At 50.4% G+C, this 16,179-nt stretch overlaps 1 protein-coding gene across 1 annotated transcript in view; it reads right to left on the reverse strand.

Moving 5' to 3' along the window:
- Positions 1 to 13,113, reverse strand: part of Slc4a5 (solute carrier family 4 member 5) — a 68,013-nt gene extending 54,900 nt beyond the window's left edge. The window contains exons 1-2 of the mRNA XM_075983734.1: positions 13,059 to 13,113; positions 10,270 to 10,399 (exon numbers count right to left, since the gene is read on the reverse strand). Of these exons, the coding sequence (XP_075839849.1) occupies positions 10,270 to 10,322 (53 nt within the window). The 5' untranslated portion in view covers positions 10,323 to 10,399; positions 13,059 to 13,113. The remainder of the gene's footprint in view (positions 1 to 10,269; positions 10,400 to 13,058) is intronic.
- Between the last annotated feature and the right edge of the window lie 3,066 nt (positions 13,114 to 16,179).

Genomic DNA, 16,179 nt, shown 5'->3' on the forward strand with positions numbered 1-16,179 from the left:
CAGGAAAAACACTCACACAGAAAATAAAATAAACAAATCCATTAAGTATGTTCATGGCCGGGTATGGTGGCGCACGCCTTTAATCCCAGCACTCAGCAGGCAGAGGCAGGCGGATCTCTGTGAATCTAAGGCCAGTGTGGTCCACAAAGTAAATTCCAAGACAGCCAGGGCTACACTGAGAAACCCTGTCTTGAAAAACTATACACACACACACAAACACGATTTAGAGAATGGACCAGGTAAACAAATCTGTCCTGCTTTCACAATTTACACGACAAAGTCACACTATATAGAACCACATGGTGTGGGCTGGAGAGATGGCTCAGCAGTTAAAAGCTGGCTGCTCTTCCAGAGGTCCTGAGTTCAATTCTCCGCACCCACATGGCAGCTCACAACAGTTTGTAACTCTAGTTCCAGGGGATCTGACACCCTCACACACATTATACACGCAGGCAAAACACCAAAACACCAATGAACATAAAACAAATTATATAAAAATAAAATGAAAATCACACAGGCTTGATGGATGGCTCAGTAGATGAAGGTACTTGGTGCCAGGCCGGAGGACTTGAGTTCAGTCCTGAGAACCCCAATGATGGAAAGAGAGGGAGAGAGAGAACTGATTCCTAACAGGTGTCCTTTGACCTCTATATGCACTCTGTGATACACATGTGTACACACACATCACACACACACAGGCTTGCAAATAAGTAAACAAAAGGTAACATTTTTAAAGCACATGTATGGAGGCAGGTATGTGAATAGAATAGAGTACGTGGTTTCTACAGCCAACTTAAACACATGTCCATGGTTCATCAGACTCGGCAGTGAATTTGAAGGACTATCGCATAGAAAAGCATGGCTGGAGTGCTCACATACAAGCCAAGAGTTTAGAAGGCGGCAGAGCGGCTGGTGAGCACCAGAAGGCCTCACGGACCTGTTGGGGTAACCGCTTTCACCCCAGAGCTGACCAGATAAGAGCCGTGACTAATAACAATCAGCCCACAAGAGTGGGTGTAGAAACCTAACACAACTTGCTTCTTTTACAGTACGGTTTTTAACAGTGGAAAGGGCTAGTCTCTCTCGCCCTCCAGCCCTTGCGTTCTATCCTTGGTAGACATATGGGAAAAGTCAAATTATCATCAAGATGTTGCTGAGTACAGCATCAAAATGAAACACGTTGGCTAAACAACTCTGTTGTTTAATAGACTTAGGATAAGGAGCTGGAAGCTGAGATATGCCTGAGACCAGGATCAGACAGATGGAGCCCTCTTTCTTAGTGGATGATCCCACTTTCTTCCTGCCATAGTTACCTGGCTCTCTGTGATTCGAAGTCCCCCTTTAAGCTGTCCTAAGAACCTTTGGAAGGGTTTAGGGATGTCTGGCATTTGGGAATTACTGGCCAGCCAGCCCCTCCTAGGAAGTGACTGCCTGCCCTGTAGGGAGGGAGCTGTGGCAGCCCCATTCTCAGGCATGGGGGAGGGACCCATCCACCTTGTAATACAGCCTACAACGGAGCAAACACAGAAAAAACAACTAGCCAATTCTGAACTTGGCATTTGGGGGAAAGGCTCTGGGGACTGGGCCTCTCTGAGTCCCCTTGTCTGTACATCCAAGAGGTTTCTATCGTTCTCCAGAGGACTTTCAAACACCAACTCCCTCAGCCCCGATTTGTACTGTCTCCTTCCTGATGTTGACCCTCACACTCTCTCACCCACTTTTGCTCTTCAGGGTCAGGCCAAGTTCACTTTTCTATGATGAGGCCTCCCAGGGGTCCAAGGCTAAAACTTACGAAGCCCTTTCCAGGTTCCAGGCGCCCTGCTTCACGTGTAACATATGTTTCTTTACTGTTTCCTCTACTTTATCCTCTACAGATGGGGAGACTGAGGCCCTTAGAGGACAGCCACCCTTCCCAAGGTCGCGCAGCTTAGACAGGGTCTGGGGACAAGTGCTTTGACAGTAGAGCCTGTGTTTTCAAAGTTTGGACGTGCTATCCTGGATCTCAGTTAGCACCTATCTGAGCACACGCCTGCCTTTTACAGTAGGCCAGGAGCCAGGAAATCAGGCCCCTTGAGCTAGGACTGACTGCAGCCTGTTTTGTATGGTCAGCTCCGACGGTATAGTTTCTAAGGGCTGGAGAGATGGGGCAGTGGTTAAGAGCACTGGCTGCTTTTCTAGGAGATCCAGGTTCTATTCCCAGGTTTCCAAATGGATTTTTGAAACCATTATAACTCCAGTTCCAGGGGTTCTGATGCCTCTTCTGGCCTCTGTGAGTATCAAACATACACACGATACCCAGATATACATGTACCCACACACACAAAACAAAAATTTTAAAGGAATGTTTTTATGCACACGCATACACTCACACGTGCAACGGCACACATGTAGAGGTCAGAGAATAACTTGCCGGGATGGGGGCTGGCTTGGTTCTGCTGCTGGGCTTTCTGATCCAGGCTAAAAGCTTCTGGCTTTCCTATCTTCCTCTCCCATCCCAGAGGGGTGCTGGGATTACAGATGCATGCCACCACATCCAGCTTTTTATGTTACCTCTTCAGGTGTCCTGGTCAGTACTGAGCCGAGCCATCGCAGGCTCAGTTTTTGTTACATATTTAAAGCGTCGTCGTTAAGAAGGAGGAGGAAAAGATGAGGTGGGAAGAGAAGATGGTACTCATGAGCCCAAAGCCCAAGGTATTTTCATCCTAGCCTTCAATAGAAAAAGTTCCCCAGTATCCACCTGTGCTAGTAGTCAGAGGATAAGTCCAGACTTGCTTGTCTTAATTCTCCCAAGGGACCTAACACAGCATCCTGAGAGCTCTGATTGATGTGGGAGTGCAACCCCAAGGTGGAGACAGAGATTAACGGATGTCTTGGGAATGTTGGCTAGCAGGCTTCAAGTCAACAAGATGGCCTATCTCAAAAAAACAAGAAAGGCCCAGGCAAGACAGCTGGGTGGGGAATGTGCTTGCTGCCAAGTCATCGAGCCTCTGCACATGCGCCACAGCACACGTGTGCTCTTCCCCCAGACATCTGCACATACAGATAGATGAATGTAAAAGGAAAAGAACCCAAACACGCAAGGTGGATAGCAACTGGGAAACAGCACCAGTAGTTTCTCTGTGGCCTACACATCCACTCACTCTCGCGTGCACACTCACAGATGCACAGACTTGCTATTTTCCAGCTTGCTCACCAGAATCATCAGGCTTGTGTGTGTGTGTTTGTTAGTGAAGGAAGAGGAGCGAGAAGTAGGTTAGATACCAGATGGGAAAACCGCTTGATGATAGTGATCTGCAGCGCTCAGACCAGTGGGTCAGCAGAGTGACAATCTGGGAACCTGCACAGGCCTCAAATCTCCGTACCTGACTATACTGTTAAGACACACAACAGCCACAGGCCTGGACCCCTGCTCTGGGTACCAGCAACCCACAGCTCCTCCGTGCTACTCTTCCACCTCCCCGCTTCTCAAACCTGTTGGGAGCCCCACCTGCACTTAGGGCCTGGCTCTGTTCTGCAAGCCCTTCTCAGCTCTCTGCTCCCTTAAGCCATTCTCTTTCTTCTGTCCCATTTCTATTAGCATCCAATAGGCTCACATCTCTCATCCTAAACACAAAAGCCAAAGCAGAGGCCCCAGCTCAGTGGTGGTCCTGGGTTCCGTACTCAATGGCGCATGAATGGTAGTCGTATTGGGGTCGGAGAAGAGGCTTAGCTGGCAGTGAGCTTGCTTAGCATGTGAGACAGGTGGCGTTTGTTCCTCGGTGCTTCATAAAAACATGGGTGTGGTGGGTCGGAGAGATGCTTTGCAAGTTGGATCCTATGGGAAAAACCTGTAGTGGTGTGCACCTGGAACCCTGCTGCTGGGGGAAAGGGCGGCAGGGAAAAGATAGGCAGATCTTTGGAGCTCGGTGCTAGCCAACTTGGCCAGTTGGTGAACCCCAGGCTCAGTGAGAGGGCCCTCAAACATAAGGTGGAAAGCAATTGAGGATGACACCCAACATTGACCATGGTCTCTACACACACGTGTACACATGGACATGTTCACACACATACACACTTGTATAATCACACGGTCTGCAAGTGTTCTGGTGGCCCACACATTACTCTCAGCACTCAGGCGGTGGAGGTAGAAGGATTAGAAGTTCAAGATCATCCTCTGCTACATAGTAAGCTCGAGATCAGCCTAGACTCTCTCTCTCTATATATGTGTGTGTGGATGTGTGTGTGTGCGCGCGCGCGCGAGTGTGTGTGTGTAGAGCTGGAGATTTCCCTTGAGCCCACACTCTGCTTCAGAGATGTCTACTCTTGAACAAGCCCCTCAGCAGAGCTGTCCAAATGATCAGTCAACTTCCAAACTTGGATCCAACCTTGTGCAGCCCGTGCTTCATTGCTGAGCCATTTCCCCAGTCCTAGCGTTTTCTTTTTATCTCTTCTCAGTACTAAAACCAAAGATCTGTCTCACATACAGAACTCTGTTTTTCCCCATATCTCTTCAGGGTCCCCCAAACTCTCAGCATCAAGCTTTAGCCTCCATAACTCAGCCAGCATGAGATCTGCAGACAGTCTTGGCCATGGACCACGGCAGGTGCTTAGGGTCTTGGCCGTGGACCATGGCAGGTGCTTATGGCCTTGGCCATGGACCATGGCAGGTGCTTATGGCCTTGGCCGTGGACCATGGCAGGTGCTTATGGTCTTGCCCTTGGACAATGATAGTTGTCTAGTGTTGATAGTCTTGCCCTGTTCTCCATCCACAAGGAACACACGCCCAGCCTCTACTGTCCATCTTGGTCTTCAGCCATACCACCCTGTCCACTCTCCATCTCATCTGTTGGGTACATGCACATCAGGCTGTCTCCCCAGCCCTTGCTCCAGGGGCCTCTTCCCCATGGCGTATCCTTGCTCTGCTCACACTGACCCACCCTCCTATCTTGGTATGAACAACCTTGCTCCTGGAAGCCTTTCTTGACCCGCCATGCCTCTATGTTGTACACTCACATCAGCCCTCATTACCAATACGCCCTTATGTGACTCTGTACATCATTACAAAGAAACAATTGAGCAGTGCCTCGCACTTGGCTCAAGGCTTCAGTCAGTAAGACCTTAGCAAATATTTGAATGAATGAATAAAGTTTGTTGATTCCACATTGAGAGGAATTTATAAATCCTCCTCTGATTTATAAAGAAAGGCAGTTCTGTCCCTCCAAGACTGACTCCAGAGAAATGGAGAAGCTCCTGCCCCACACTAAGGGAGATTCTTTTTTTTTTTTAAGATTTATTTATTTATTATGTATACAACATTCCTTCCATGTATGCTTGCATGCCAGAAGAGGGCACCAGATCTCATTACAGATGGCTGTGAGCCACCATGTGGTTGCTGGGAATTGAACTCAGGACCTCTGGAAGAGCAGTCAGTGCTCTTAATCTCTGAACCATCTCTCCAGCCCCAAAGGGAGATTCTTCTAAGGAACATGATGCAAGGTCATACATGAAAGCAAGTTCAAGGCTGAAGTGGGAAGTTCCAGTTCCCTCCATCCTGTCCACGTGGAGAGAACCACTCAGGACTTTGGAAAGTGTCCTCCTGTGGGACTAGAGACGCAGATCAATTGATAGAGTGCTTGCCTAGCAACCATCAAGCCCTGGGCTTCATTCCCAGCACCACATAAACCAGGCAGCAGGAGGAACGAGAATTCAAATCCATCCTTAGCTACATAGCAAGTTTGAGACCAGCCTGGGCTACGTGGGACAAAGAAAGGAAAAAAAAGAATGCTCCAACTAAGCTGACCCATTTCTCACGCACCCTTTGGCCCTTTCCTAGTCATGACAAGAATGTTCTCAGAGCGTATGTATCTCCTAAGAACCTTCTGGCAAGTTCTTGCTCTCGGGATGCTGAGTTGAAGCCAGAGCAGCTTGGATTTAGAGCTGCCTCTCAAGGCTCCTGAGTGCTAAGCTCCAGTTATTTCTGAGTAACCCTGAGGGCCTTCCACTCTTGGATCCGTTCCAGCCTGGACGATTCTCCTGCCGGTCCCTTCCTTTTGCAGTCAGGCAAGTGCTGGTTTGAGAAAGGGGTTCTGGTTAAGTTATTTGCTCATAACAGAGGGGGTCACCCCTACCTCACCCGATTCAGCCCTCCCTCAGGCAAAGTCCTTCATTATCAGGGAACAGTTAGCCAGACGTCTCATGTGGGAACACCAGGGACAGAGTTAATAACGGTCTCTCTTATTAGCAGCCTGGCCTTCCATCCATCACATCAGAAGTGTTGCCGCACATACAGCGCCGATTGTGTGCACGGGGCAAGGCTCAGCAGAGCTCAAAGTCACTTAAATCTATCCAGCAGTGACTCCGTCAAGAACCCGAAATGTCCCCCAAACTAATAAACCCGACAAAGCACCGCCAGGGAAAATTCCTTGAGGATTTGAGATTTTCGCTCTCTTAATCTCCTAACTCAATAAAGCAAGCACTCCCTGCAACAAATTTAATACTTTTATGAAAGGAAGCCCTCCCCCACTTTCTTTGATGTTTGGTATGATTAGCCCCTTGACACCAGGGTCTGGAGATCTGTAGGAGATGCTATTCTTCACCCCCCTTTGTTGTCTTCTTATTCTACAGAGACCCAGAATCCACTGCTACTTGCTGGCTCCTTGATTCTGGAAACTTTTGGGACTTCTGGCTTCCCTGAGGTGGGTCCCATTGTCTGTTAGCTGAGAGAAACGCTGCCATTCTAGGGTGACAAAGACCAAGGAGATCTGACTGGACACCTCTACTTTTGGGTTTTGTTATTGTTATTGCTATTTTGGGTTTCATTTGTTTTGTTTTGTTTCATTTTGTTGTTTGATGATTGTTAGTTGTTTTTTTTTTGTTTTGTTTTTTAACTGTTTTTTTACAACAACATGCCATGGTGTAGCCCTAGTTGGCCTGGGACTCGCTATGGTGTTGACCAGTCTGTCCTTGAACTCACAGAGATCTGCCTGGCTTGCCTCTGGAGTGCTGGAATTGAAGGCATGGAACCGCTTGAAGCAGAGATTTTGGGTGCACACACTGCCCAAAGAGGAGAGAAGCAGTCCCTTTTTCCTCGGTCTTTGTAAGCTTTTTTCTTCTCTATTCACCCACCCTGACTAGAAGAGACTATGCCCAGGGCAGACTGGCTTCAACCCCCCTCCCCAAGAGGTGTCAAATGACAATACCCAAGGCAGGCTGTGGCCATTGAACTGTCCTTTCCCATCTTGTGGGCCCGGGATAGAGATATAGAAGTCCAGGCTCTGCAGATCCAACTCCAAAAGAATTGCTTCAGTCCTAGGTCTTTCCCTGGAGATCAAAACAAGTCCCTAGAAGTTGGAGTGTGGGGGAGGGGACGGGAATGGACAAGAGCCTTGGGAGCACAGGGCAAAGCACAGGGGACCTCAGACTGGAGGTCAGACAGGCCTGGGTGGCAGGGCAAGCTGCTAGCCCTTCTGACCTTCAGAATCCCATCTGCAAAGCCAGATTCCCAGTTCTGCCCTCCTCAGGGTCACCATGGAGCTTGAATGCCGGTAAGCCTGCAGGCTCCTAGCATATTGGGGTTCAGTGGACCATGCGATGAGAAGAGGCTCCTGGGCTTGCAAGGGGGGACTGGGCCCCCAGCTGTGGGCTGCAGGTCGGTTTCCCCGAGACCAGCAGCACCGTCTTCCAGACACCCTTGCAGCAGAGAAGCCTGAAGTTGTGGGAATAAAGCTCCTCCCTCTGCCCAACAACTGCCCAGGTCGCAGAGGGAAATTCCGGGCTGTGGGTGTCACTGTCTCATGCCGACCTTGTCCTGGGCATAGCTGGGAGTTAATGTATGCATTTCCAACTGGAACACTGCTGTCTCCAAGGGGCAAATGTGGGACTCAGGAGAGAGTGGCCACGTGAGCTGACACTAGCAATTCAGGCTTTGCCGTAGTCCAAACTCCAGCTCCTGACAGACCTTACTCCTCAGCATCTAATTTCTCTCCATGGAAATGAGTTGGTGTCATCTTAATTTAATTATGCTTTGTTTTGTGTTTGAGACAGAGTCTTAGGTATTCCAGGCTGGCCTTGAACAAGCTATGCAACTGAGGATGACCCTGAACTTGTAATCCTTCTACCTCCATCTCCTCAGTGCTGAGGGTTCAGTTGGGGGCTTCTACCCTCGGTTTGTGTGGTGCTGGGGATCAAGCCCAGGACCTACTGAATGCCAGGCAAATTCTGTACCCACTGAGCCACAGCCACAGCGTGGATTTTAATTTAATAAAATCAAAGTGGTTTTTCCTATGTGGAGAAGAGGCTCAGCAGGTAAAGTGCTTGCCATTCAGGAGTGGTGATTAGACGTGGATCTCCAAGACCACGCAAAATCCAGGGGAGTATGTCATTTCACTTGTAGTTTCGGGACAGAGGAAGTAGAGCAAACTGGCTAACCACCCTAGCCAGACTAGTTGACTGGGGAAGTTCTGGATACAAGGGAGAGACCTTCTCTTAGACTATCAAGTGGAGAGCAACTGAGAAAAGAAAGATGCCTGATTATCAATCTTGATAGCCCCCCCCCACGGGTATGTGTGCCCCAAGACAGGAAACTATACTACATCATACACACACTCTACCCGGCAGAGGTTAAAAAAATTATTACTCGATAAGTAATAATTAAAGGCGCACACCTTTAGTCCCAGCATTTAGGAGGCAGAGACAGGTGGATCTCTGAGTTCCAGGACAGCCTGCTCTACAGAGCCAGTTCCAGGACAGCCAGGACTACCCAAAGAAACCCTCTCTTAAAAACAAAACAAAAACATTACCTATCTAGGAAAGAGGGGTGTAACTGGAGGCACAGGAAGGCTGAGGAACAACACTCAGTCTGTCTCCTGTCTCTTAGGATCCCTCCCAGGCCCTCCTGCTGTTCCTGTCCCCCCCCCCCCCCCCACATATACACACACCTTCTTGGGTTTTGGGAACACATGGGACTACTAATCTTTTCTGCTTGGTTCAGAGGTCCCTCTGTCCCTGTCACTGGGGCTATGACAGCACCAGTGTTGCTCAGACCTAACCAGCTCCTGACTTCACCACGCAGCTTCCTACTAACATACATGGATTTCCTCCTCCTCCTCCTCCTCTGTGCATGGGGTTCTCTCCTCTCTCTCTCTTTCTCTGACTGCCTGTATGGTGTATATGCATGTATGTGTGTTCATGTGGGTGTGTGATCAAGTACACACACACACACACACACACACACACACACACGCTTGCGTGCATGTGGTTGCCTGTGTGCGCATGCACACCGGAAGTTGACATCTGAAGTCTTCCTCCATCGCTCTCCATTCTATTTTTTTTCCTTAAGCTCTTTCCAGAGCTCAGCTCACAGATTCCGGCTTTCCAGCTAGTCTAGCAGTCACTTGTCCTGTGAATCTCCTGTCTCTGCCTCCTGCGTGCTGGGATTACAGGTGACCACCACTCCTGCCCGGATTTCCTTGGTTTCTAGGAGTCCAAGCTTGGGTTCTCGCATTTGCCGGGCTAGCATTGTACCCACTGCTAGCCCCTGGATTCCTTATACTTTCTTCTATGGCTCTACCTCTGCTTATCCAAACTGCTGAGAATGACAAGCCTAGACCCTTTCCCCGCCTTTCCGATTTAGGCCCCTTCTTCCTCCAGAAAGCCCCCATCCCACTCCCCCTTATCCACCCCCCTGCGCTCCAGTCGACTGGTATTTTTCCCTTCCTTGGTTTTAGTTTGAACCATTTGACATTAAAGAATATATATGGTGTCATGGGTCACTGTTCCATCTTTCTGCTTAGGTGCCCCCCTCTGTGTGTTAATGTGTGTGTTTGTAAATATGTATGTGTATACGTGTGCATAGGTGTGTATCTCAAGAGAAGAGGACAAAGCTCGTTCCTCAGGCTCTGCCCACTGTTTTTTAGAGAGACTCTCATGCTCTAGAACTTAGGCTAGGCTGGCTGGCCATGGGCCCCTGAGATCAGCCTATCTCCACCCCCTGGCTGGCACTGAGGTCACAGGAGCAGCATAGCATCGCTTCTGGCTTATGCTGGGGACAGAGCTCAGGTCCTCGTGCCTCCATCGAGCACTTCCAACTGAGCTAGCCCCTTGGTTCTTGATCTTCATTTATTTGGCAATACTTTTACTCCTTACTGTTTACAGTTCTAGACACCATAAATGGCAGAGAGGAAGGTGCTCGCTCATAAATGGGGAGGATCCCTGACAGCACTCAAGCTGTGAGGTGCCATCTCCCACCAGCCTATACCCCAGACACGCCCCTCCATCCTGACCCCTTCTCACCTGGCTGACTCCTTCCATTCCATCTGGTCCCCATCATGCTGTAGAGTGTCCATCTCTGTGAAGAGGGTGGGGTTGGGAGCCTCATCTTCCTCCCCCAGGATGTCCTGCAGCTGCTCAGCAGCCGGAGACCCTGAAAAGTGAAGGAGTTGGGTGTGCTGAGTGTCCTGCAGAGGTCAGGAGGTCACAAGGCCAACAAGAAGGGAGTAGGCATAGGGCAAGGAGGGAGGGTCACTCACTAAGACTCAGTCCACATTCTGGGACAGACTGAACTCTTGTCCCTTTGCCCTGGATGCGGATGTAAGTCTTCGAGATAAGAAAGGATTTGGTCTGTGTTTATTTTGGGGTCTCATTAGTGCCAGTGAAGGCTGGGAAATAACCGAAGCCAGGGCAGCAGCAGGATCCAGGAACAGAAAAATGAAATGAGGACCAGCCTGATCCAGATGCATTTGGCACTAAATCCTCAAACTGTCTCTTGCTCCACTGAGTCCCAAGCCAGTCAGTGATGGTGAGAAGGCAGGGAAAGGCTGGGCTAGCATCCTCCGGGATTTTTCCTCACTGGCATTGTGGGCCTGATTCCTGGATGTCCTGCCTCCTCACCAGCGGCCCTCTAGAAGTCACCTCCCGAATGTTCTCGGATCCGCCTTTCCTCCCCGCCCCCCACTCCTTCCCTCTTCCTCTTGTGTAGTGACCCCCTACTCTGTGCCAGACATCGTCCTTGGTACCAGAAAGTAAAGCCAAGAAGAAGACCCGTGCTCTTACTTGCTAAGGTCAGGCTACGACAGAGCCGGGTAATAAGCAAGTAAACAAACCCCTGGGCGACCACTGGTTAGAGTGCTGAGTGTCCTGAGAAAAGACAAACTTCCCAAGGGCGGCTGTAGGAAGCATGCTGGTCACAGAAGCCCATCTGAGAAAGGCATTTGAATTGTGAGTGGAACATATCAGGATGAGTTGGGCTTGAGTGTGGTGGATGCCCTGTGTGGCTGCATCACAGGGAGCCAATGAGAGGGACGACGAGCTCAGAGGATGAGCAATGCCTTGGCTGAAGGCATCCCAGGGCTCCCGCCACCTCCTACCCCCTGTGTTGTCAAAGATACTTCTTCCTCACCAGCCCTTGATTTGGCCTCCCATCAACCGTCCCACAGACCTCCTGACATTTCCCTCTTCCTCCCAGTCTCTCATTGCCTCAGTTTCTCCCGCTTCTGCCTTCTTCTACTCATCAGTAGATCTTCCGTTGTCACTATTTTCAAGGACTCTATTGACACCTAACCTTGTCCCTGTAACTTCCAGGCAGGCATTGACCTCATCTTCAACGGATGTGTCCTGAGTCCCAGAAGGTAGGACACACAGTGTGCCTCTGGTCCACGTGGACATGACTCTCACAGTCGCCACGTACCCAGGAAACCCCTGATCCGCCCGCACCAACCCCGGCATCCAGGCTCAGAGCCCACGGCCGAAAGGCGCTTGAGGGTGGCAGCCTCCTGCTTGCCCTGTCAGTACCCCTCCTGTGCCCTTCAGTGTCACCCCAGACCTTCGTGCCTCTCCATAAGTTGCTTCAACTCCTACACACTTCTGTGGGAAGACAGCGTGCAGGTATGAAGTACGTTCGATTTCTTTCTGCTAGTCCATATGCTGCGACCAACTGCCCTTGGTCCAAAAGAGTCAGTCCTTCCTCCACTCACCCCAGTGTCTCCTTCCCCAGGACCGCTGCCTCTACTGCCTCAGGGCACCCCATCCATGCAGGCCTCCTAACATGCTCGTGCAATGGACTTCAGGAATCACAGAACTCTCTGGGCAGCACAGTCTATACAAGTTAGACAATTTGCCTAGCACAAGATGCCAGTGGCTTATGTGTGTGCGGGTCTGCAATGGACTTTGTTGATTGAAATTCATCTGATTTTGAAATTTTTTTGTTGTTTTAAAATTATTTCACTGGCTTTGAGTTTAAAGAAATTTGAAGAAGAAGAAGAAGAAGAAGGAGAAGGAGAAGGAGAAGGAGAAGGAGAAGGAGAAGGAGAAGGAGAAGGAGAAGAAGAAGAAGAAGAAGAAGAAGAAGAAGAAGAAGAAGAAGAAGAAGAATCATTCCTGTAGGCATAGTGGCATATGATGCAGGAGGATCTTTGTGAGTTTGAGGTCTGTCTTGTCTACACAGTGAATTCCAGGATAGCCAGGATTACAAAGAGAGATCTTATCTCAAAAAACCAACCAACCCCACCCCTCCCAACCCCCCCCCAGCCAAAAAACCCAATAAACGAAAAACCTGATCATTAAGAAAACACATTTCCCACCTTCGAATTAGAAGGCAACCATGACTGCTTGATTCTGGGGAGATAAAACAGCTCCCCACAGGTTCAGAGGAGGTTATCTCTCTGTTTTGGTTTTGCCTTGCTGGGAACTGGACCCAGGGCCCCATGTGTGCTGAGCAAGTTCTCCACTGCTGGGCTGCATGGCCGCAGCCTGATAAAAACCCTTCCTGTATAGATTTGCTCTTGTACATCTCCAGCTGGAAAGCTTTGACTGCCTCTCCATTACCTAAAGCTTGGGCCTGGTGATAGGGCTCAAACCACCCACAGCCATCTGGACCTAGCCTGCCTCTGAGCCCAGTCACAATTCTTTAAAAACAAAAGCAATTCCATCCCTTGGGCCTCTGTTCTCATATTTCGTAAATCTGAAATCTTTCACACCCTTCAAGGCCGGGAAGAAGGTAAACAGAGAGATCCTGAGGAGATCTTAGATTAGAAAGCCTAGACAGGGTAGAGGTCTGTGCTGGAACCAGCCTGTCCGGGCAGTACCTGCTCCTTGGAACCGCTGAGGGCTGGAGTCTCCGGTGCTTGGTGCTGCCTCTGGCCCCAGCCTGTTTCCCTGCTGCTGGCTCCTTTGCGTATCCTCTTCCCCACACAAAAGCAAACTCACTTTTGCTCCAGTTTAAGCAGCAAGGGAGGCGGGGAGGAGGAGGGAAGGAAAGGGCTAGAGGGATGGAGGGAGACTGCCGCTAGAGAGAGAGGAATAAACGCAAAGAAACCAGAGACGAGGTGTGAGAATGCCGGGAAATCCTGGGACAAAAGAGCAAAAGAGGGAGAAAAGGCTGGGGAGGGGTGGGGGTGAGGAACCGGAGGTATAACGAGAGAGGAGCCTTAGCAATGGCGCTCAAGCAGAAACCCTGTGCCCTACATCAGCAGGGTGGTGGCGCCGAGGACGGTGAAAACACCAGAACTGCCCCTCCCTCCCCTCTCCCCACCCGCCCGCCCGAGAGCCTTTCCCGACAGACCTGGAGGCTCCAGTAGAGCAGGGCACCTCTCCTCAGGCCCCCTTATAAAGGCCGAGGCAGGGAGGTAGGATTTGTGCGCAAACCCCCAGGCCCTCAAACCCCCAGGCCCTCTTAAGATCTTAAGATTTTGGTGGCAAGAGCCTAGCAGGCCCTATTCTTTCTGCCGCAGCTGGGAGTTGGGTGGAGGTTGGGGTTGTTATGGGGGGGGGGGGTGTTTGCTGTGAGGTCCAGTGTTAAATGAAGATGGATTAGCTTCCTTCCCAACTTTAAACCCAATTATGGGGCTTGCTGTTTGTGCCCACTACTGAGACAAAGTGCCAAATTGTCACTCACTGGACAGCAGGGACTGGCCATTTCGGGGTGTGTGTGAACCCCACTGGACAATTACTTTGTTCTCTGAGGAACTCCTAATCTGGGTTTGGCTCAGCGAGTGCTTGCAATACACAAGGTCGAGCAGAGGTCACCAAGGCTCCCAGGCCTGCTACAAACTCATGTTCCTTAAGCCCCTGGCGTGGGTGAGGTGACCTGGGAATGCCTACTATCCCCCACCACACACTGGCCCATGCATGGGTCCTGACCACATGTTCATATTCGGGGCTAGAAGAGCCAGCAAGGCCTGTTTGAGGTGTGTGCAGTGCAGCCCAGGCCATCCTCGAGTTCACAAAGGATGGGCTTGAGGTCTGGAGCACCTGAGGTTATAATCCAGGGTGCTGCTGCCGCAGCCTCAAGGGAATGCTGGGGCTTGAACCCAGGGCCTCTGGTATGCTTCAATCCCCTGCTGTTTTTTGAGACTAGGTCTTGCTATGGAGCTTAGACTGGTCTCCAATTTTGCCGTTCTCCTCCATTGCACTCCCAAGTGCAGGGGTTGCAGGCATGCACCACTGCCTGGCTCTCATCATTCCCACTTAAAGAATCGGTCAGGTTCATGCAGAGCTTCAAGCAAACTCACCATCACCAAGACCCCAGCAGTTCTTTTTCTGGGGACTGTCCCCCCACCGAGCATTCTGGCTTCACAGATTACACTAAACTGTGAGAGTGGTTGGCCCACCCCTCCTGAGTCCTCCTGGGTAGCAAACGGAGACTCTTTAAGCCAGGGACCGGGTGACCCATCACCTGAAGGAGGATTTCCAAAGATACTGGAGAGATGCCAGGCCTAGATTCATCTCCTGATGCTGCAAATTATTGTCAGTAGCATAATGACAAAACCTTAACCTCCCTGAGCCTCAGTTTCCCTACTAAGTATGTAGAAATGATCACATCTACTTCTTTGAATTCTGGTGAGAATTACTGGGATAATACCAGTCATGTGGCCAGGTCCTCAAATGGTATTGCTACCATTGTGGCTAGTAGCTGTGATTCCTCCTTCCTATCACCAGTCACTAGCCCGCCCCGCCCTGAACATCTCAGGAACCCAGACCTTTCCAGTGTCCAGCCCCACCTTCTCCCCAGGTCTTCCCTCCAGCCCACCCAAGACCTGGGTCTTCTATATGGTACTGTGGGCCCACAAACACATAGTGTGTCACAAACTAGCCTTGGCCCTCATCATGTGAAATGCCACAAGCAACGACATCTCTGGTCTATGACTACAAGAGGCACAGACTGGGGGCCCAAATATCGAAACGGACTCGGGCAAGCTAAGTATGGTAGCACACACCTGTAATGCCATCTCTTGAGAACTCAAGGCCAGCCTCAACTATGCGATGAGTTTCAGGCTAGCCTGGTCTATAGGAGATCCTATCTCAAAAAAGGAAAGAGAGAGAGGAGAAGAGGAGGGGAGAAATAATATGAAGTAAGGAGGGACAGGAAAAGAAAGAGAGGAGAGGAAAAGGAGGGAGGAAGAGGAAGGGAGGGGTGAAGAGGGAGGAGAAGAAGAAAAAAGAGAGGGGAAAGGAGGAGGAAGGGGAGAGGAGGAAAAGAACAGAGGAGGAAGGGGAAGAAGAGGAAGGAAGGAGGGGTGAGGAGGAGGAAAGAGGAGAAGGAAAAGGGGGAAGAAGGAGGAAATAGAGAGGAGGAAGAGGAGACAGAAAGGACTGGACTTGGAAGGGAACTATGTGTGGCTGGGCTGAGGTTCTGAAGCTCACAGAGCACCTCTTTCTCTGGATGAGGACTGCCCACCCATTGCTTGGGCAGAGCACAGGGTGATCTGGTGACCCCCAACCCTGGCAAGAAGCATGGGCTTCACCCTAGGAAAGCCTTGGAGAGAAGTTAGGGTCATCAAAAGGTCAGCGACTTCAGGAGCTGGTCTGCGAGTCTCTCCCCGCTTAGCTTTCCATGGCCAGAGTCTGCCCCACTTCCAACACATTGCTGTACACTGACCGGGGCTTGCACAGCATGGGCAGACAGTGAATCCTGACTAGGTGAGTGAATTTCCGACACTCACGAGCACATCGGTGGGAGCTAAGTACCTAGGAGCCAGGAAAGAGGAGCTGGGGATGAAGTTGTAGGGGATGCATGCGGCTGTGAGTGGCACAGAGAGACAGAATACAGGGGACTGGGAGACATAACCCCAGGGTGCCAGGGTCATTCTTGTCAAGCTAAGTGAGTCTTTGGGAGAGGACTAGGAAGCCCTGTGCCCCAGTTTCATGACTGACAAAATTCCTTTTCCTGATTTTTACAAAAACTCCAAATGTGTCCTCTAAGGCGGG

The sequence above is a fragment of the Microtus pennsylvanicus genome, chromosome 8 (genome assembly GCF_037038515.1).
Source record: "Microtus pennsylvanicus isolate mMicPen1 chromosome 8, mMicPen1.hap1, whole genome shotgun sequence".
NCBI lineage: Eukaryota > Metazoa > Chordata > Mammalia > Rodentia > Cricetidae > Microtus > Microtus pennsylvanicus.